At 49.9% G+C, this 20,015-nt stretch overlaps 4 protein-coding genes across 4 annotated transcripts; 2 read left to right on the top strand and 2 right to left on the bottom strand.

Moving 5' to 3' along the window:
• Window positions 1-2,736: 2,736 nt before the first annotated feature.
• BO82DRAFT_285375 (Hpt domain-containing protein) lies at window positions 2,737-3,188 on the bottom strand (the record flags this gene model as incomplete). The annotated part of the gene is made up of 2 exons (XM_025631496.1): window positions 2,737-2,995; window positions 3,049-3,188. 2 exons carry the CDS (start codon window positions 3,186-3,188, stop codon window positions 2,737-2,739), a joined length of 399 nt encoding a protein of 132 aa, XP_025491083.1.
• Window positions 3,189-11,841: 8,653 nt separating this feature from the next.
• BO82DRAFT_384113 (uncharacterized protein) lies at window positions 11,842-12,832 on the bottom strand (the record flags this gene model as incomplete). Its single annotated transcript, XM_025638080.1, has 2 exons — window positions 11,842-12,345; window positions 12,410-12,832. The coding sequence occupies 2 exons, from the start codon at window positions 12,830-12,832 to the stop codon at window positions 11,842-11,844; spliced, it is 927 nt and encodes a 308-aa protein (XP_025491084.1).
• A 2,979-nt stretch (window positions 12,833-15,811) lies between these two features.
• BO82DRAFT_433018 (ubiquitin family protein) lies at window positions 15,812-17,345 on the top strand. The gene is made up of 3 exons (XM_025640838.1): window positions 15,812-16,194; window positions 16,258-16,473; window positions 16,551-17,345. The coding sequence occupies exons 1-3, from the start codon at window positions 16,173-16,175 to the stop codon at window positions 17,228-17,230; spliced, it is 918 nt and encodes a 305-aa protein (XP_025491085.1). The 5' UTR covers window positions 15,812-16,172; the 3' UTR covers window positions 17,231-17,345.
• Window positions 17,346-17,609: 264 nt separating this feature from the next.
• Window positions 17,610-19,989, top strand: BO82DRAFT_355112 (putative RING and UBP finger domain protein). The gene is made up of 2 exons (XM_025635354.1): window positions 17,610-18,569; window positions 18,648-19,989. The coding sequence occupies exons 1-2, from the start codon at window positions 17,664-17,666 to the stop codon at window positions 19,869-19,871; spliced, it is 2,130 nt and encodes a 709-aa protein (XP_025491086.1). The 5' UTR covers window positions 17,610-17,663; the 3' UTR covers window positions 19,872-19,989.
• Window positions 19,990-20,015: the final 26 nt, after the last annotated feature.

The following is a 20,015-nucleotide window of genomic DNA, read 5'->3' on the forward strand; positions in this document are numbered from 1 at the left end:
AAAGCGTGGCGAACGCCTGATTAACAGGGGTTTCGTCTCTAATGAAATAGGCCAGTCGAGTACAAGAATAGTGGATGGGGGAGGAGGGTGGTTGTAGAGAATCAAACAGATGGCCCTTGTCATTGGAGACCAATCTTTAGAGGGTGGGTGTTTTCTCCGAATTGAAATATGAACAATGGGATATAACGGAATGGATCTGAAAACTGAGAATGAGATGGATGGTAATTCAGTGGATTAGTTGTACGACGAGGTTGAATGGATCTGAACGAGGATTGTCAGTTACGGTCAGCTAAGGGTCAAGACGGACAGATTCGGGGCGGATTGCCGCAATCTTACCAAAAGGGGAGGATTTATCAGATGCCATAGGATCTGCCCTCTGGTTGTGTATCATCTTGTCCTTGACTTATGATCTAACTCGCACCAAGCAAGATAGATAAGATGCATAGGTTGACGAGGAAGTAGGGATAGAAGAATGAATCGTTGAAAGACATCCCCATGGATCTGTTGCAGCTGCACCGTTTCTCGTCCTCAGTTCAAGGTAGAATTTCGAGCATCACAACCCCTCTTCCGCATCTCAACTCGAACAATAAAACACCAGAGAGTGAGAGAACCGTTTGATTCCCAGCAACCCCGGGTCGGAATCATCCGTCATCCGTCCCACTCTGTAGACAAGGGGAAATGGTGGGGAGTGTATGTATCTATCCGATCATCAGGAGATATGTCTGGAGACAAGGGGCGACTTTGCATTGGATCAATCGACTAAAATGCGGAGATTGATTGTCAGGCCATTTCTTGACAACTTTTCAGGGACAAGGGAGGGAGGCCACAACAATGTGATGAGATAATGTAGGGGAATAAGTATTGAACTCACAGCGATGCAGTGAGTACTGTACCTCGAGAGCGAGTCACGCGATCCGTACCAAGACCATACTTGCATGCTCGACTGACCTGGTGAAGCTGCTAGGTTCAGGTTTGGCATGTAACATACCCTCTTGTCTTGAGGTGCATAGAGAGAGAGCATACGTTCATCTCTTAGGAGGTCTGGATTCCATCCATTCAATCCGGTATGTTGGTCATGGTAGGTTGGTAGTCCACCGAGACATTATGGGAAGTCTCAAAGATGAGACTGGCAGAATTCAGCTTTCGTATTTCGTCCGGACAAAGGATATCAAAGAAAGGCAGAAGGGAAGTGCGAACAGTCAATCCATACAAGCCCCCCACCCCAGTCTAACCGTCGGTTGTGTAACCAGACCGTGCTTCATCAGGTTAGGGACGATCCATTTGTGGCTGTCAATTCCAGGGGACAGAGATGGTGGGAACAAAAGACACAGCTAGTAGGATGTCTTCCGCCAGGAGGATGGATCAGGGAGTCGCTTCGTCTGACTGATGGACAGATCGGAAGGCAGGTGGGTGGATGATCCATCATCGACAACCAGGAAGACAAAACCGGAGAATACAAACACTCCGGTCTGGTTTGCAAGGTCCGTTGTGATTTGTCTAGAACCCACCCTATCTTGACTGCGGGCAATTGAATTAATCAATCAGGAGGTGCAACAGGGAAGAGAAGGTGGGGAGGGAGAATATGCTTAGAAGCAGAAGGAAATATAATAGGATACAGTACTGTAGCTGGAAGGGGTAGGAGGTTTCCACCACACACAAATCAGCCTCGCTCTGTTCGTTGGCAGTTCTTCCCTTCCCCCTCAAATACCCATAACCATGACCATAACCATGACCAGGCTAAGACATTCGTTCGCAGACAAACATAAAGACAGACGAACCGACTCTCGAGATCTCCTGCATGCACAACGCTCGATCTACCCTCGCAACATCCCAGCACCACATCCTCGCTGCCGAGTCGCCGTTCCTTTCCTCCCAGATGGTTGCGCAATCTGGACTTTCGTGTAAAGGTCATAAGTGAGGCGATGGGTTGTACATCCAGACGGAGAAATGGGTTCGACCAAGACCACATCTACCCACGCACAACCGTAGAAGCACTCCACTATATACACAAATACACATCACGCATACATACCTTTCCATCCCGGCTCGCATCCTCTCTTCCTCTTAAGCCGCACGGTCCTTCCTTTCCCTTCGTCCTCTTCTCAACCCTTCACCCTTTCGCGCGAGAACGAGTCAACTACCACTAGACTGGCGGGATAAGGGTAGAATGAGAAGAGGAAAAGCAAAATCATCTACCCTGAGTTTGTCTGTTTGTCTGTCTCATCCTAAGGTCCCTTGGCTTGGAGGAATCACAGGTTCATATACAAGGTGGGTCTAAAGAAACAACCGGCTAGAGTTCACAACGCGAACAAGACGGAAGAACGGATAAGGGGGGAAAGGGATTTGGGTATTAGATGAAAAATTGAAAAGTGCGATCAACCCTCGTGAAGGTTCGTGGTGACGATGACGACGATCATGATCATGACATGCAAGAGACAAAAATACAAACGGATGCTGTAGTTCCCTTCCCCTTCTCCTCGCTTGTTGTGCAGCCTTGATGGAAAAGACTACCTATCTTTTATTGTGGTGGAGGATTGGTGATTGGCTCTCGTGGTCACCTCTCCGCTCGGGCGGTATCGATTTGCATTTGGGTCTTCTTGTACGGAGTGTGTGGCCTCACTCCCTCACGCAGCATTATTCAGTTCAACCCAGTAACCCAGCCTGCTTGCTTCATCTTCTCTCTACCTTGCCCCTTTGGCCATTTAGATTTCACGAAGAATTCGCCTTAATCGTGGTTTAGGGGCTTTCGCCATAGTATCTGCGCAAGAAATCCTCGACCTCCTTGTAATCCTTCTTGACTTGGGTCAGGGTTTTGCGGATGTTCTCAAGCGAAACCTCCTGGTCGGGCTCATCGTTGGTGCCAGTCTCATCCTTGCCGGCACCGTAGTGCTGGATCTTCTCACATGCGTCCTTGACCTTAATCAGTCCCAAAGTGGCGGAGGAACCTTTCAGGTAGTGACCCAGAGACGAAAGCTCGCCCAAGTCCTTGTCCGCGCTGTTGATATCGAGGGTCAGTACCGACTTCGAAGAATGAAGACCATGACTTACAGGTGCTTCTCCATCTTATCGAACGTGCTCTCTGCCTGATCGAAGAATCCAAACACGATGCCTTTGCTGAAGTCATTATCGCCTTCATCATCCATTTCAAGAATCTGCTCGAATGTGTTTTGGTCGATGGTCTCAGTCATTTCTGCCAGCGTGGTTGGGGGGTTGGCGGCGGCGGTCCTGGTGGCGCTCGTGGTGGCAGGAGCAGCAGAGGCACCGCTGCTGCTGCTAATGGGGGTATCGGCAGGAGGAGCAGCAGCGGCAGCGGCGGTGGCGGCAGTAGCGGTGGTGGTCGTGGTGTTGTTGGGGGTGTCGTTGGTAGCAGCGGTGCTGTTGGTGCTGCTGATCTTCTCCTTGGGCTAGTGCGCACAGTTAGCATTTAAAAACGGCATTTCTGGACACGGGGCTCGCGGGTACGTACAGACTCCTCCATGGTCTTAGTGGTGGTGCTGGGCGCCATGGTGGAAATGGATGGTGATGAGATGAAGCTTGTCACTCGGTTGGCTGGATCGAGGTGTGGAAAGTGACTCGTGTTGGCGGGGGAGGGGAAGTCCAAACGCCCTCTCGCGATCACCCAAACTGGATGGATGGCTCTTGCGCGCTTGTCTTTTGTTTTGACGCGGTGGGTCGGTCTATTCCGGATATTCGCCGAGCCCAAAACGGAAGCCTGCGAACACTGCGGGTATACTTGGGATTGAAGGGAGGAAAATTACACGGCACGAATCTGTAGAGGATTCACTGGTCAGTCTTGGCCTTCTTGGTTCGCATAGCAAGTTTACAGCGACAACGGTAGCAGTAGGAACAGCAGCAACAGCAGCAACAGCAACGGCAGTGCGACAGGATCCTGGTGAGATGGCCCTACGCAATGAGGGTGTTACGACAGGTCATCAAAGAAAGCAACCTAACATCACACACAGAAATCAAGTAATAGAGCAGATTGTTAAAACAGCAGTGCACATAAGATGGAAGAGGGTGAGTTCGTCAATTCAAGAATGACTGTAAAGTGTATGTGTAGTGGAATGCAAAATTGAACCCCAGGAGACAAGGATGTGAATAACCAAGGGAAGCTCAACAGAGGGGGAAGGGGGCGAGGGCAAGAGAGGAACAGACAAGGAATCTAATTAATTTGTAGTTTGTGAAGGTTACTTCAGATATGCTCTTGCCACCTGGGGTAAGGTATCGACAGAAACCGGTGAGGCTGGGATCCCAAGGTGAAGTGGCGTGCGAAAGATGAATGAAAGGGAAAGGGATGGGATATGGTGTGGTGCAGATTGCAGATATCAATCAACCACAGAACATACACTAAATGGGGCACATATGAAAATCACCTAGTGAGAACAGCTGTCTGGATCAGGAGGAGACGGAGTCACGCAAGGTGGCCAGTGGATAAGGTAATGAAAAAGAATAGAGGGGGAGGGGTAGTGGTTGTGTAAAGGTAGAAGAGAAGACAGCCAAATGTCAAAAGCGGAAGCAAGCACAAGCAACTGGAAAAGAACAAGAACAAGAACAAGAACAAACGCGTTCCTAGTGAAGCACGAAGAGGGGACTTTTCCCACCTTGGACCTGATTTCCTTTCCACAATTCAGCTGTTTGAGTATCGAATAGTCTCAAGCAACCCTGAACACCTCTGACGGAAAATAACCAAATTAAAATAGATTAAGAGAGATGGGGAAGAGATGATGACGATAAGGCAAAAAAGGCGATGGGACAAGAAGGTTCCCGATTTGGACAAGTGACTTGGATGGAAGTATTAGCGAAGAGGGGAGGAGGGGGAAAAGAGAGAGAGAGAGAGAGAGAGGAGAAAGCGAGATACGCAGAAGGGGGATGGCGATTGAAGTTCTCTTTTTCTCCCCTTCGCTTTTGTTCATTGGGGGGTTTTTTTGTTTTCTGGATTTCCTTTTTTTTCTCTCTCCTCTTTTTTTTTCCCTCTCTTTTACAGTTTGGTTAGGCGCGCCGTCAAAGAGGAACCAGAAAGTGGAGGGGCACAGAGAGAGAAAGGAGGGGAGCAGGTGGGCTGGGTTGGCGGACAAGCCGATAAACAGATCAAATAAAAATAATGAAGAATGATACAGTATGGTACCTACAGGAAGTAAGACACTTTCTTTTCCTTCCTTCTCTTTTTCGTCTCTTTGGTTTCGTTTCTTCTAGTCAGCTAATTGGTGGTCAGGTTTGATCTAAGATTTTGAGAAGTGCAGAATTAGTCCCGATGATGAACACGATTTGCGGTTAACAGTCAAATCTTAATCGCAAAATGCTCCCGGGAAATAACAGAATAGAGAAAGACACAGAGCATTCGGTGCCTTTAATTCCAAGTGAATGAATTACTTACGGGTAAGTTCCTTGTTCTGGATACAGTTGAGCTGCCCTCATGGGACGAACCGAAGGGGGGGAGAGGGGGGGGGGGGTTCAGTGAGAGGGAAAAAACCGAATATCGGAAGAGGAAAAGATGGGGACAACTAAAATGGAACAAGTGACAGGATGGAGGTTGATGCGAAGCGGTCAACTTATTGGACACCGGCAGGGTGGGCTGCAGCAAGCATCATACAGCAGACCACATCAGAAATGGAATTTCGATGATATTCACTCCAATCAGAGAGGAGCCGCTGACAGTTCAGTGGCACTTGTTAATAATGAGGTGCACAGAATTGAACCATTCAATCTATTTGTGATTGAAAGTGATAGTACTGAGTACTCAGTGAACTATCAAAGAAAATGAGAAAGTTTACAAACCGTCGGGGAGGTGGGATAGACGGTGGGGGAAGAATCGAAGAACGATTTATTATTGCAGAGACAACGACGATCAGTGCTGGGTGGAAGAAGAATAGAGAGCGGGACCCAAGCATATAAAACAGCCGATGACGGGTTCCTCTGGCGTCATCCCGAAACTCGCGCCTGCTTGCGGAGGGCTGCTGACTGATATCCCAGTCAATTTCAATGTCTATTTCCATTGACGTTGACCGTATATGTTGCTGCTTGTCACCTCATCCATTAACTGCACAGTCTGACTCGATCACCTACATACCTTGTCAGAGTGCAGGGTAACATCAATGCTCAGATACATGGGAGCCAGCCTGAAGAAAGAATCAATCCAGAAGGCAGTGAAGGGAGGAGGGGGGAAAAGCCTCCAAAAATCTTTAGGTCAAACATTCCACAAATACTCAGGCCAGCGATTGGCAGGGAGGTGATGTGGGGAGAAGAGCCCAGAAAAAAAAAAAGGCGTCAAAAAAGGGAAGGACAAACAGCCGGGACCATCCAGCCCATTCAATCATAACCCCAACCAAGAATGCACGATTCCATCATCGTCACCTTCCAGAGTCTGCGCCCATAAACCCAGTCAAATGCCTTTCTTCCGAAATTCAGGGTGAAGAGAAGAGAAACGAGAAGACAGATATGACAGTCATCAACGGGGCTAGACTGCCTCACCAGTATATCGGCAAGACTTGCAAGTCTGAGAGCCTGGGAACAAACCTCCGTTGTCTCACTCTTGCTGGCCTATCTTCATACATTTGTTCCCTGACTTCCTCGACCAGAGTCGAACGACGGCCGGTTCGCATTCCCCACCCGAAGGGTGATGCACGCTGAAATCATAGGGCCACAACTGACGTAGGGGGTGTGTCCGTCTTCGAGACTCCTTCTCTTCGGGTATTGGCATCAATCTCCACCACTAATACTGTACAATACACCACCCTATGCCTGACACCCTCAACCGACTTCATCAGCAAGACAATAGGACTTTGGGGGCACGTGGAACCAGGAGCATCAACCTTGGTACAAACCTGTATACCTATGTAGTAGGAATAGAGCTCTGCCTTGAAATCAAGAAAGGAGCGACATAGGTACATCCCGGATGGAAAACGCTCGGGAACAGCAGCGGTCCATGCATCTCTAGGCCCCATCCTGTTGACGATGATGCTTGCGACGTTCCGCGTCAACGACGGATTGTCCGACTACCAGCCACCACCACCACCACCACCACCGATTCTGGACCCTGTTCAGGTTTGAACTCGCCACGACGTTGCCCGAAGTAGGGGGGAGGGTTCTGGGCCCTTCAGGCTTTCAGGGGTCGGCTGGTGTTGGTTGGACTAGTACCAATGGTGCAAACACCAAGGAAGTTCATGCTCATCAGCGGACACGAAACGAGGAAATCCTTCCCTTGACTCAAATTCCATGATTCCGTCCGTCCGTTGGCTGCGGGGAGGAGGAACAGTCACAGGCAAAATCACGACCATAGAACATGGGAGATATCGGTATCAGAGCGGCCGTTATTGGAGCTCCATGGCGTACAGGGTCGTTGCCCTTCTCATCTGCGAAAATCGAGAAGAACAAGATCAATTGACGGGTATCCATCTTAGTGAGTCTGTCTATATATCTACAGCTGCGAGAAATAGTGGAGGGCAAGTCGTCATTGAACATGTCGTTGCCCTGGCTGTTTTCCTTTTCCCTTTTTACTCAGTTTCCTCTTTTTTTTTTTTTTTTTTGGTAGGAAAGATGAAGAGATCCAAGAAACAACCAGGACGCATGAACGCCGATGAAAAGCCCTCTGGGGCCTGGCAGGCAGAATAGACCAATGGTGTAGAGCAGCTGGTTCCGAGTGACATCATAGCGGGGAAAGCATACTGCCAATCATGACCGCCGCTGACGTTAGCGGGGTTTTGCCAAGACAGCCAAAGCTTGGGCCGTCTCCCACTCATTTCTTTCTCCGGCTCAGCCTCCGAGCCAAAATGACTTTTGCTTCTTCGATTTCGAAATTAGATTTATTAGTCTTCAAGAGGGTGATTGCTGAGGGGATCAATTTGTGCACTTACAGTCACAGGTTTACAGTAATAGAGATTCGGAGAAGGAGTCCTAGTTTAATCTGCCCTGACTCAAATCATGTGCCCTAGGCGAGTTTATCTTGTGGTTGCTTGAGTCAGCGCCACCGACAGCAACCGTAGGGCCTAAATTTACCGGAGACTCGGAGCCAAACCCTCCACTTGCAATACATGTACATGCTTCGAGTACAAGTGGCTTTTCTTCGCTCCGGCCGATTCTCGCTGTCAATTCCTCCGGCAACGGTTGATCGCAGAGCTCGATTAGGCAATTCTTAGGCTTGCCTGCGCCAGTTGCCCGTCATCTAATTCACACAAGATCCTCGCACCATGCACATACATGAGTAACAATACTCCCTTCCTTTCTTCGGGTAGACGGGTCATTTGCTTCGGGTCACGAACCCTTTGCTTCAATGGTTGACATGCTCATATGGGAAGGAACAGAGCACCGCCAGGCTGCACTGATCACGGTAACCATTGCATTTGTGGTGCATGATCTCTCTCTCCCCTAACTCATCGCAGCTACTAGTCTACTGTCTGCCCCTCTCTCTAGTGAGTTAGTGGGGGACTACCACTCACAAGTACGGAGTAGTAACCTCATCCCTATCCCACATGAGCTTTGACATCTGCTTGATTGATGGCTGTGTGATCAAGTGATCACCTCACGCACTACCGTATCACTAGCCTCCGTCGTTCAACCCCACGAGCCATGACATCAGCCTGCAGGAGATGGAACCTTGTCTGACCCGACGTCGTACCGTCGGAAGGACTGCCGTCCGTCGGTCTAGTCTTGCTTAGTAGGGGGGTATGGTCGTGGTCGTGGTTGTGGTTGTGGTTGTGGTTGTGGTTTCCGGTTCCTGCACCACCACTCATCATCTACTACAGAAATCTGTGTACGGGGACTACTTCTTCTGTCACTACACGTCTCTCTTGAATTGATGTAGAACTCCTAAGATGTGCAATTGGCTTGGGGACCATGCGATATCCATCTCACGACTGTTGGTGTGTGTAAATAGGTACCTGGTAAATACCTATCTACTTGCCTGTTCAGACCCTAATCTGGGCCCCGGCCCCAAGAGGCATACATGGCATACATGGCTATACATGTGCTGAGATAGAAGACTATTGAGGGTCAAGAGGCAGCCATAATGCAGCGCTTTATAGATAGATATGACAGGGGTGGATCCCTGTCAGTACCTGACTTGACAGTTCAGTCCATTCATCTTTGTTTGCCGTCATCTCAACTGCATCGCAACACGCGGGTCCCCTCGTCAGGATCGGGGAGGGTAGTCTGTACTGTACTCATCGGATAGCGGAGTAACCTAGTATTCCGTACACATCACAGACATGCAGTTCAAGAACCCCATTGATCCGATATAGCAACAAAATCAACCAAAACAGGACCAGATAATCAAAAAATCACTCCCAGGCTCACAGCTACAGTAGATAAAGCGAGATGGTGAGGAGGAGGGAAAGAGGGGGAGGGGTCAAGTTGGATCCTTACGGAGTACAGTATGTCTAGTCTACCGCCTGTAGTCTCCTACGTATGCTATTCGCTGGCTTGGATTTCCGTGGCCCGGTGGAACCTGCCCTGCCAGCTTCGAACAGCTGCGGCTGCGACTGCGTATCGAGAGCTCGACCTGAAACTTCCATTTTTTCCATTTCCAATTCCATCTCCATTCTCAATGTCTACTAGTCTAGACTATTGAATCTAACCCTCCCTCCAAGCTTGGAAGAGGCAAATCTAAGGTGGCCACAACTGCCGAGGATCGGTTATTTCCCTGGTCAGCCAGCAAATCCGCCCCGCCCATACTCGATCCCAGTGCCCACACACTCCTCACCCAAGCGAGATCTTGGTTCGGTCACGCTTTTTTTTTTTTTTTTTTTTTTTTTTTTTTTTTTTTCGCGGGGGGGGGGGGGGGGGGGGGGGGGGGGGGGGGGGGGGCCTTGCCCTTTCAGACGCTTGCTTCGTCGGAGCCGTCAGGTGGCTGAAATCTGATATCGATCGACCTGATGAACTTTAAGGGGGGTGGTTACCGATCGACCAGAGGTATTATCTGGGTGATGGAAATAGGGCTGGTTTTTATCTGTCATTTACGGGTTTGTGGCGCTGAATGGGTTATAATTCAGTGTCTTGGGAGTCGGTAATGGTATCCTTGTGCGTTTGGCCAGTCCATAGTCAGGGAATGTAAGCACCATCCGGGTGTGTCAAGGAAGTAGGATCTGAATATCTAAATGGGATTCATAATAGTAGTGACTGCGAGTTTCATCCCAGCATTACTTATCTTTCGAGATGATCAACCCAGCAAGCGCACCCAAAAGATAGCTAATACAAATTCAACAGAATAATGTGCAAATCGTTGTCCCAATACTCTTCACCCACCAGCTTGTTCTTCTATCTCCCGATCACATTTAATGCTTACCGAAAGCAAATGCAATATTTATGCCGACAGAACACATCTCATGGGGCGATAACAACCCTGTGACAAACAAATTCCGAATCAACGCTTGTTCCCATGGTGAGGATTCTATCAGCCTCGTAGGCGTGAGCTGTCTAAGTACTCCCGTCCGCCATTCTTACAAGTATATTAATTCACTTGTGCAGATGGTATTGTGCTCCTAATAGGCGGGCCGGGGCGGAGAGCTCTCAAGAGAGAAAGTTGTCGTCGGTCTTGTAAAAGTACAGAGCTCCGCTAGGCCGACCATGCTCTTTGTTCTTCGACATTGGGCACTAAACACTGGTCAGATTTGGGGGATGCCTTGCGGAAGGATTACTGTCAACATCTCAAAGTCAGCCTCTCAAGCTTCCACTGGCAATGACCACAGTCAAAGTACACTACGCACTGGAAGTGCATCCCAGCGGTAGGATGCTACAGTTGTCAAGTTTGTTTCTTGCACAAGGAAGTCTGGGTCACGCGGCGAATACAAAGTGAAACGCGATGGTATCTGACCCATCGATACATGGACAACCAGGAGGAAGTCGTGGTCTTTTGAGTTCTGCATTCAATGTTGTCGTAAATTCAAAGGGATGGCGCGCGTCTATCCTTCATAGCTGTGATCATGCTCCTTACCCAGGGATCCTGAAGGAGCTAGATATACTGAGGGCGTCTTCCTCGAGTGGGATATGTTATGTCATTGCCGGAGCTCAGAAGCATATCAATTGTATATCTGTCCCTGACTGACGCGGGGACCGTTGCGGTGCCCACTCTCCCCATTGCACGGAAGCAGTCGCTAGAAGAGGTTCCCGGGGATGGGTTTGTGCGTACGTTTAAATGAGCAGAGCGGGATGAACTCGGTCCAAGGCAGTTAGTCTTCAGTGCGATGTTCGATTCACAAATAGGGCGGTACGGAAAGTTGCTGAGAGGATTCAATTTCATCAGTCTGCAAGATACTAGACGTTGAAAAGAGGTCACGAAGAAAAAGGGCCATTGAAGGGAGATGTAATCAGGAGAACAGATGCGAGGCTGTCCAAGATCTTGGGTCAATTGCTACTTGCAATTCCGGCTTTGCGGGAGGAGATGTCCGTTTGAACTTCTATGGTTTAAAATTGTTTGCGCTGTTGTTGTTCATCCCAGTCACGGGGTCATGGCTGGGAGGGGTGGGATTACGCAGTGAAGATTTGTCCCTGAGAGTCTTTGACTCCTTCGTAGCGAGTTCAATGTTGGTATGATTATTTGAGCTTGAGCTTGAGCTTGAGCTTGAGCTTGAGCTTGAGCTTGTAGTGCGAGTGCTTACACAGATATGGGCTTGAATCTAGACAGTCAGGATAAGATACACTGATACCGGACCTTGATGAGCGTATTTTGCGAGAAAACGGAATAACATGCTTAGACAATGCTGAAACATGTAAGCCAGCAAACACACGTCAAATAGCACGTAGCATAATCACCGAATCTTTCATGAAAAAAGACATACTGATACATCGCCTGCTCAGGTTTGGTTCTCGGAACGTTCTTGCGATCTCATCCGCAACATATCAAGGATGCGATCAAAATCCTATGAGATTCCTCCCTGTAAGAAGGCCTTGCGCATTTCTCTGGACATTCTCAAATCTCATATAGGAACAAGATTCGCTCTCTAGGTGGTTGAACAAAGCGGCCAAAGCGATGAACTGCTTGCCACAGTGGTTGACATTGGGACAATGATAGATTCGCTGCTTATGCGTAGGTGAGTTCAGGTGCTGATTGAGCGCGGATGAAGTTTTGAATGTTCTATGGCAAATATAGCACTCCCAGGCACTCCCATTATAGGCATTTGAGGAAACCAAACATTCACCGGTGTCACTAGCATGCCACTCAAGCAGCTTGTTTGTAATCTTGCCTTGTTTGTCAAGACAACGCACCAGGTCATGGATGGACTCGCGGTTGAGATGGGGAGCACAAGTGCAGGAGCCGGTCTCGAGGTGGTGAGCCACTCCACTAGCCGTGGTGAACGTCTTCTTGCAGAAGGGGCAGAGTATGTTCTGGCCGAGGTGAATCTTCGATCTCAGATGCTAGAGGTGAAGAGGCCCGTCAGTCATCTTACCGGAGTTGTATATGTTAGCTATCTTGCCTTACCTGCTGCAGGTTGTTTTCGTTCTGGAACCATCTGTCACAACTGGGGCAGTAATTGCTGAAGTGTGTCTTTGCGGTCATATGCCGATTTGCAGCATCCTGTGTGTAGAAAACTGCGTTGCACGTCTCGCATTCAAACCGGGGAGCCCAGTGCTGCAAAGAGTCCATGTGGCGACTGGCCGCCCGAGAACTGTAGAACATCTTGTCGCATGTTTCGCAAGAGAACCGGGGAGCATAGTGACTGTAGTCGGCCATGTGTTCATCTGCATCTTCCTCTGTGCGGAACATTTCATCGCAGGTTTCGCAGGAGTAGTTGTACGCGTAGTGGTCGTACTCTTGCATATGGTCCTCTGCTTCCTCTTCTGTGTCAAACTCCTCCTCGCAGGTCTCACATCCAAATGTCTCCCAGTGCCCCTTGGCAGTCATGTGCTGCTCACAGGCAGACCATGAATGGAATTGGCGAGAACATGTTTCGCATTTGTACATGTTGAGTATGATGAGCTTGTCATACGATGGTGGGGGAAAGTCTTGGTTGTTTGAAAGGAAGCGTTGAGAGTAGTTGCTGGGTTCGGAAGACAAGGATCAAGAATCAGGAGGCACAACCTAGATTAAGAAGAGAACTCTAAGCTCTGACCCTCTAAAGTAGAGAGGGTCAGATGCCTGTACGGGAGAAAGTTGGAAGTAATGTTTTGGTTTGGCGCGAAGATTGCAAAGGCGGGAGAATCATATGGTAGATAAATTCACCATCTATGCTTGAGATGTCACTAGGCTGAGCTTTTGATGGCTGGAATAGCCATGACTGCAAGTCTAGGTTGTCACAATATTAGGTCCCAATCAAAAATCCTACATTACATGAAGTGTCTCGCTCCTAAGGTGTATTACTCCAAGCGATGCTCAACAGGTTCACTTCGAAAGCTAGAAGACTACCTTCAAAGCCTGCAGCCATGATCAATGAAGTTGTAGCAAACCATGCATATAGTCAAAGCGCATTGTGTAGAGGTCTTGAGCACCTCCTGAGGCATGGAAAGAGCGCACAGACTTAGAGCTAGTTCTTTTCTGATCAAAAATGTGCAAAACAAGTAAGACTTTCAACCTACAGTTCATGCCGCATAGAATACGCATGGAACCAAGAAAAGGCTTGACTAATCTTCTTGGGAGATCTACCTGAGAAGGCAAATCAGCAAACAAACATCATGAGGGACGATCAACATAGGCATCTATCTGAGAAGCTATTGTAGGAGGGAAAGTGGGAATATGGGATTGAGGGAGCCACGGGGGGCTGAGTAAAGGAAAGGAAAGGGTATAATATAAAATGGATTGTAGGGTAAGGATATAGTAGCTCTCCAGACATCAGACAAGCAAATACTTACAATCAAGAGACCTTTTCTCACCATCCTTGAGTGTGCACCAGCTTCTCGTCCACAGGACGGAGTCTCTACACCTACCTGCATTCCCTTTCCGACCCGCTTCCACCATGAAGCATGCCTTTTCTCCCCTCTTTCACTTTAAGGTCAAGGCCAACTCACCGTGCCAGTAAATAGATAGATAACCTAGCTCATAGCTCTACCTCGGACAACATAGCAGCACGATGCGTGATCTGGGAAAGACATCCGACACAAAGAGAAGGCCGAGTTTATGTGAAACACAATCAGCATGCTAACAACTTGTAAGCAGTTTTCTACACAACTATAATTCCCTTCTGCACTTGCTCCCCTGGCCTACTGAACTTTGTCTAGGCTGGACCCGAATCTATATGACCTCTCTCACTACCTCTGACTGCAACTTAACTGACTGTTCTGCAAAGCATGAATGTTCCTGTTTAGTCGACACGACGGTAGATATGGGCTTGGATCTCATTTAGTTCGAGTCTGAGGAGGTCGGTGTGCTATATGTGGAAGTCTTTGATGCAATCTTATCAACAAACAGTTTTCAATATCTGCGGTGCATTGGGGTGGGGGGTGTAGGGTCGATTATATCAATATCAAAATAATTTGAAGTGGCAAGGATGAGATACTGTAGGAGGACAGCTTGACGCAGGGCTGCTTATCACGGGACCCTGGTTGCAGGGTAAGAAAAACATTTAGAAAAAAAAAAATTAAGATAAATTATCAGAAGACAAAAGCTTGTCCAACCAATGCACAGCAGTACAATATAATCATTTGGTTTCTCTGTTTGGTTCCATTCAGACTTTTTGTAATTTGGGTCTAGTGGACGGGAAGTTCCTGACCGCATCTGCGAAGCATGCTTATTTCCCCCAATTGAATGTATGTGTAAGGTATTGATGTGTTGATGCCAGTTTCGGGTCGTTCGACGGGACTCAAAATGAGTCAATCAGTGCCCCAAAATCGAGCACGTAGCGCTAAAGCGACTATGAAAACCTTCTTGAGTCGGTAATGTATGAGTAGTCGTGATCAGAGGGATGGCCCTCGGTTCCGGGATAAATTATGGATCATCGGCACGGAAATGATATCCTTGAAATTAGGGGAAGTGACTGAGGTAATCCAGAGAGAAAGTCAGATGCTATTGGTAGTGTAAACAGACGCGATGGGATCTTGCTCTACATCTCCAGCTCCATCTCTCATTTCTTCGAGTTACCCCAAGGTCCGGACAGTGTAAGATAGTCTACCCGACAACAGGAAAGCGGGGGCGTTCCGGATGCGTCGATCACCTGACCCTCTCTAAGCGCTAGTGTCTCTCCGCTATCCCGCTTCCAGCCCCGATAGTGAAGCTGAGCCCCGATAAGGAGTTCCCTACACGTCATCGCTGTGATGCCAGCTAGGTAACAAGTATGTCCTCAGTCGCCAAAACAGCCTGTCTAGCATCAAGCGGGGATGAGAAACATCGCTAATGGAATCTGCGTAGAAGACACTCCCCGTATTCTGAGGTTTATAGCCGGAGCCGTTCGAAATAGGAACACGAGCGAGGACTCTTGTATCCGGGGTGAGATGCCGACTGGTGGCGTCAGTGGCGGATGCGGACGGGCGTTGCCCAGACCGTTTCAACTGCGGCCGGAACTGATACCAGGCATTCTTCTCTGGCAGACAACCAGACAGCCAGACACGGCTGAGCAAGGCGAATGTTTGCCTGAACCCAGTTAGAGATTTCTTTTGCACCAAACAGGCTTCTTTTGGTTGCGTCTAGGCGAAAGATAAGCAACTGCCCGGGAAAGCGCTGGGTGAGTCTTGAGTCACCCCATGGTTGGAGCGTAAGTTTCTAGTAGATTCCTCCTAAGCGCGCAGGAAATGAAGTAGATTGGAGGAGCCAAATGACGCAGGATCATGGCAGCCATTCACTGTCCACCTCGAGGATTAGTAGTGCGAGAATGGGCCAGGAGATGCTAGAATCAACAGGTACAAGAGGGGGGCGCTGACACGGACTAACACGGTCCTCTACACACATGGTCACTCACTACCTAGTATTAAGCCGACTAACCCGACCCGAACCGTCTCTTTCACTGCCCAGTGCCTAATTAAGTATTCCTTCCTTCCCTTGCATCACGTTATCGGGCCTGGTTGCCTATCACTGACCTGTTCGAATCTGACTAAGGCGCTTCGCCTCCGCCGCCGCCTCCCCTCATCTCTCCCTCTTCGCCCGACTACTTAAGCCTCCTTCTCCTGCTTTCACCCGCTACTTCCTTCCTCCTTCCATCATCCCTACCTCTCTGTCATTACACAGATTCATCTGTGCTCTACTACTCGCACTTCCCTCTCTCGTAACCTCAGTATCATTCACACCGTTTACTGCAGACCCCTAAACGTCTTCCATCATGCAGATCTTCGTCAAGACGTGTGAGTATCATCCATCATCTAACCAGATCTTAGACCTATTTCTGACGCCACCTTTCCATCTAGTGACCGGCAAGACCATTACCCTTGAGGTCGAATCGAGCGATACCATCGATAACGTTAAGTCCAAGATCCAGGACAAGGAGGGCATCCCTCCCGACCAGCAGCGCTTGATCTTCGCCGGCAAGCAGCTTGAGGACGGCCGCACTCTATCCGACTACAACATCCAGAAGGAGTCTACCCTTCACCTCGTGCTCCGCCTTCGTGGTGGTATGCAGATTTGTAGGTTTCCTTGCTGCAACGTGGATTTGCCACCCAGGTGACTGTGGATACTCTATCGAATACTGACTTCATCGCAGTTGTCAAGACACTCACTGGCAAAACCATCACTCTCGAGGTTGAGTCAAGCGACACTATCGACAATGTCAAGTCGAAGATTCAGGACAAGGAGGGTATCCCTCCTGACCAGCAGCGCTTGATCTTCGCTGGCAAGCAGCTTGAGGATGGTCGTACCCTTTCCGACTACAACATTCAGAAGGAGTCTACTCTTCACTTGGTCCTTCGCCTGCGTGGTGGTATGCAGATTTTCGTCAAGACACTCACTGGAAAGACTATTACCTTGGAGGTTGAGTCATCCGACACGATCGACAATGTGAAGAGCAAGATCCAGGATAAGGAGGGCATCCCCCCGGACCAACAGCGTCTGATTTTCGCTGGAAAGCAGTTGGAAGATGGCCGGACCCTCTCCGATTACAACATCCAAAAGGAATCCACTTTGCACTTGGTGTTGCGTCTGCGTGGTGGTATGCAGATCTTCGTTAAGACGCTCACGGGAAAGACGATCACTTTGGAAGTTGAGTCTTCAGACACGATCGACAACGTCAAGAGCAAGATTCAGGATAAGGAGGGAATCCCTCCTGATCAGCAGCGTCTCATCTTCGCTGGTAAGCAGCTGGAGGATGGCCGTACACTCTCTGACTACAATATTCAGAAAGAGAGCACACTGCACTTGGTCCTCCGCCTACGTGGTGGGAACTGATTCTCTGGTTCTTGCACAGTTTCAGATTCACAGGTTGACTGGACTGCATGGCGTTCGGAAGGTTTTTGATGGCTTTTTATGACACGGTTAATTCGAACATACCTCTTTTTGTATCACCATTTAATTGGTGTTCTCTCTTTGCTTCCCAGAATATGGCAATCTTCGGATTATAACAAATTTGGCTTCTCTTACATCTCGTAAGGACTTCTAATATGTAGGAAAACATGTACATCAGCTTGTAAATAAACATGACTTCAGCAGCTCTCGTTGGGTCATTTGGGTCCCACTTGCCACCCCGGATGACCCACACGTGATCCCTGGGCTGTCTCTCGTCGCCGACGGGATAGCCCACCGGTTTGTTGCTATAACCCACACACGACGAGCTCGAAAATTCGCAGACCAGCAAGGAGAAGAGATGTGAGTAGCGGTCGGTATGCCCTCATACTTTTATCACCTCGCGGTTGAAGTTTTTGCTCGCCCTCATTCCGATCTCAGAGGCGCCAGTGCAGGCGCAGGCCGACACTTTACTACATTGTCATTCGACTCCGCATGTGAAGCTCTGCTCCCATTTCAGAAACGCCCACGTCCTTCACAGAACGGGGCCAGTCGATACGCTCGCCAACATCCGAACGGAAAAAGATACCAGAGCTCATCGTCGCCAGATAATTCCACCAATTCCACTCACACCGCCGCTACAAACACATCTACCCCTCACCTCTTCACAATATCCTCAACAAGCGCATCGGAACTCGAGCAGGACTTTCGATTAGACAAAGTCTCGATCGAGTGCATTGACATGATCCCATCGGAACAGGAGACGGCTGTCTCGAACCGGACAAGCTGGCGGCCATCCCGCGACAGCGACAATCCCATCGCGACCGGCATCGGAACGGATATCTTGGGTGGACTTCGCACCACAGGGAAATACATACCGTGGGGCCAAAGCGCATCGGAAAGCGTCTGGGGTATAGTACATCTTTACCGTGATGTGCATGAAACACCATACCTGATTGAGGATGACTATCCTGCCGAATTGAAAGGGTCCGCGGCCGCGGCGAGACAGCCTTTCGATGAGGGGGGCGGTAGTCGAGCCTCGCGTCCGGAGACCATGCCGGACGAGGACTGCACAACACTATGCATCCTTGCCGTTCCGTCGTACATGTCCCCGTCGGACCTTCTGGGATTCGTGGGCGAGACGACGATGAACGACGTCAGTCATTTCCGGATGATCAGGACAGCTCGAGCGAATCGGTACATGGTTTTGATGAAGTTCCGCAGTGGAAAGAAGGCTAAAGAATGGCAGAAGGACTGGAATGGGAAGGTGTTCAATAGCATGGAGGTAAGTTTAGAATTGTGGTGCAGCCGCATGGCACGCACATGTGAGGAACATGATGCTAACCGCCCTTGCTTCCAATAGCCCGAAACATGCCATGTCGTTTTCGTGAAGACGGTTGAGATCCAAGCTGTCGGGCCGGGGACACTCTCTGAAGGCAGCAGTCAACAGAGTGCGCTTGGATCCTCTCACAATACCACGGCCAGTCCGGTCCGCACAGCTTCCGCGTCCACCTCCGCCGCTCCTTCGGCCACGCTCTCGTCCCGACCCCTCGCCCCTCCCACTCCCGCACTCATCGAGCTACCGACATGTCCCGTCTGCCTGGAGCGCATGGATGAGACGACCGGGCTACTGACGATCATCTGTCAACACGTCTTCCACTGTACCTGCCTCCAGAAATGGAAAGGCAGCGGCTGCCCTGTGTGTCGCTACACTCAACATGACCTTCGTCGAACCAGCCAGGGGACGATGGCCGCCGAGGACGAGTCAGCCGAGTGTACCGTTTGCCACTCCGACATGAACCTCTGGGTCTGTCTTATCTGCGGAAGCGTCGGCTGCGGGCGGTACGACGGCGCGCACGCCTTCGCGCACTACAAGGAGACGGCGCACGCCTTCGCGATGGACCTCGCCACGCAGCGCGTCTGGGACTACGTCGGCGACGCCTACGTGCACCGCATCATCCAGAGCAAGACGGACGGCAAGCTCGTCGAGCTCCCCGCCGCGGACAACAGCGCGCTCGACCCCCCGGACTGGACGGACGCCGTGCCTCGCGAGAAACTGGAGAACATGAGTGTGGAGTACACGCATCTCCTCACCAGCCAACTGGAGAGCCAGCGCGCCTACTTTGAGGAAGTGGTCGAGCGCGCCGTGGATAAGGCCTCGCAGGCTAGCGCGGCGGCGTGCACCGCGCAGGAGGCCGCATCGCAAGCGGTCACGAGTCTGCACCAGTTGCAGACCCAGTACGAGAAGCTCACGGCGGAGACGATCCCGGGCCTGGAGCGGGACAAGTCCCGCGCGGAGAAGCGCGCGGAGCGGTTCGAGGCCATGGCGCGCAAGCTGGAGAAGGAATGGCGCGAGGAGAAGACGATGAATGAGAGCCTGATGGCGCGGATCCAGCATCTGAGTGCCGAGGTGGAGGGCCTCAAGGTTGCCAACGCAGACCTGACGGAGCAGAATCGCGACCTCACGTTTTTCATCAGCGGGTCTGAACGGTTGAAGGATCAAGGGGAGGATGTGCAGGAGGGGACAGTCAGCGTACCTGATCCGCCTAGTGGTGGGAAGAAGAAAGGGAAGGGGAGGAGGAAGTAGCTACTAGGTATCTGTATATAGACGATGATTCCATCCCTCGATGGTTGTTTTCAGGCCCACACTTTGGAACCACAAGGATCCAGATAACATTCTTACATTAATGGCACAAAGACAAGAGTCGGTAAAACATTCGCTTCAATTCTG

The sequence above is a fragment of the Aspergillus uvarum genome (assembly GCF_003184745.1).
Source record: "Aspergillus uvarum CBS 121591 unplaced genomic scaffold BO82scaffold_33, whole genome shotgun sequence".
Lineage (NCBI taxonomy): Eukaryota > Fungi > Ascomycota > Eurotiomycetes > Eurotiales > Aspergillaceae > Aspergillus > Aspergillus uvarum.

Coding starts and splice junctions, on each gene's coding strand:
- BO82DRAFT_433018 (XM_025640838.1), top strand. CDS start 16,173: ATGCAGATCTTCGTCAAGACGT. Junction 16,195..16,257: donor GCAGATCTTCGTCAAGACGT/GTGAGTATCATC, acceptor CTTTCCATCTAG/TGACCGGCAAGACCATTACC. Junction 16,474..16,550: donor TCGTGGTGGTATGCAGATTT/GTAGGTTTCCTT, acceptor ACTTCATCGCAG/TTGTCAAGACACTCACTGGC.
- BO82DRAFT_355112 (XM_025635354.1), top strand. CDS start 17,664: ATGCCCTCATACTTTTATCACCTCGCGGTTGAAGTTTTTGCTCGCCCT. Junction 18,570..18,647: donor AGGTGTTCAATAGCATGGAG/GTAAGTTTAGAA, acceptor TGCTTCCAATAG/CCCGAAACATGCCATGTCGT.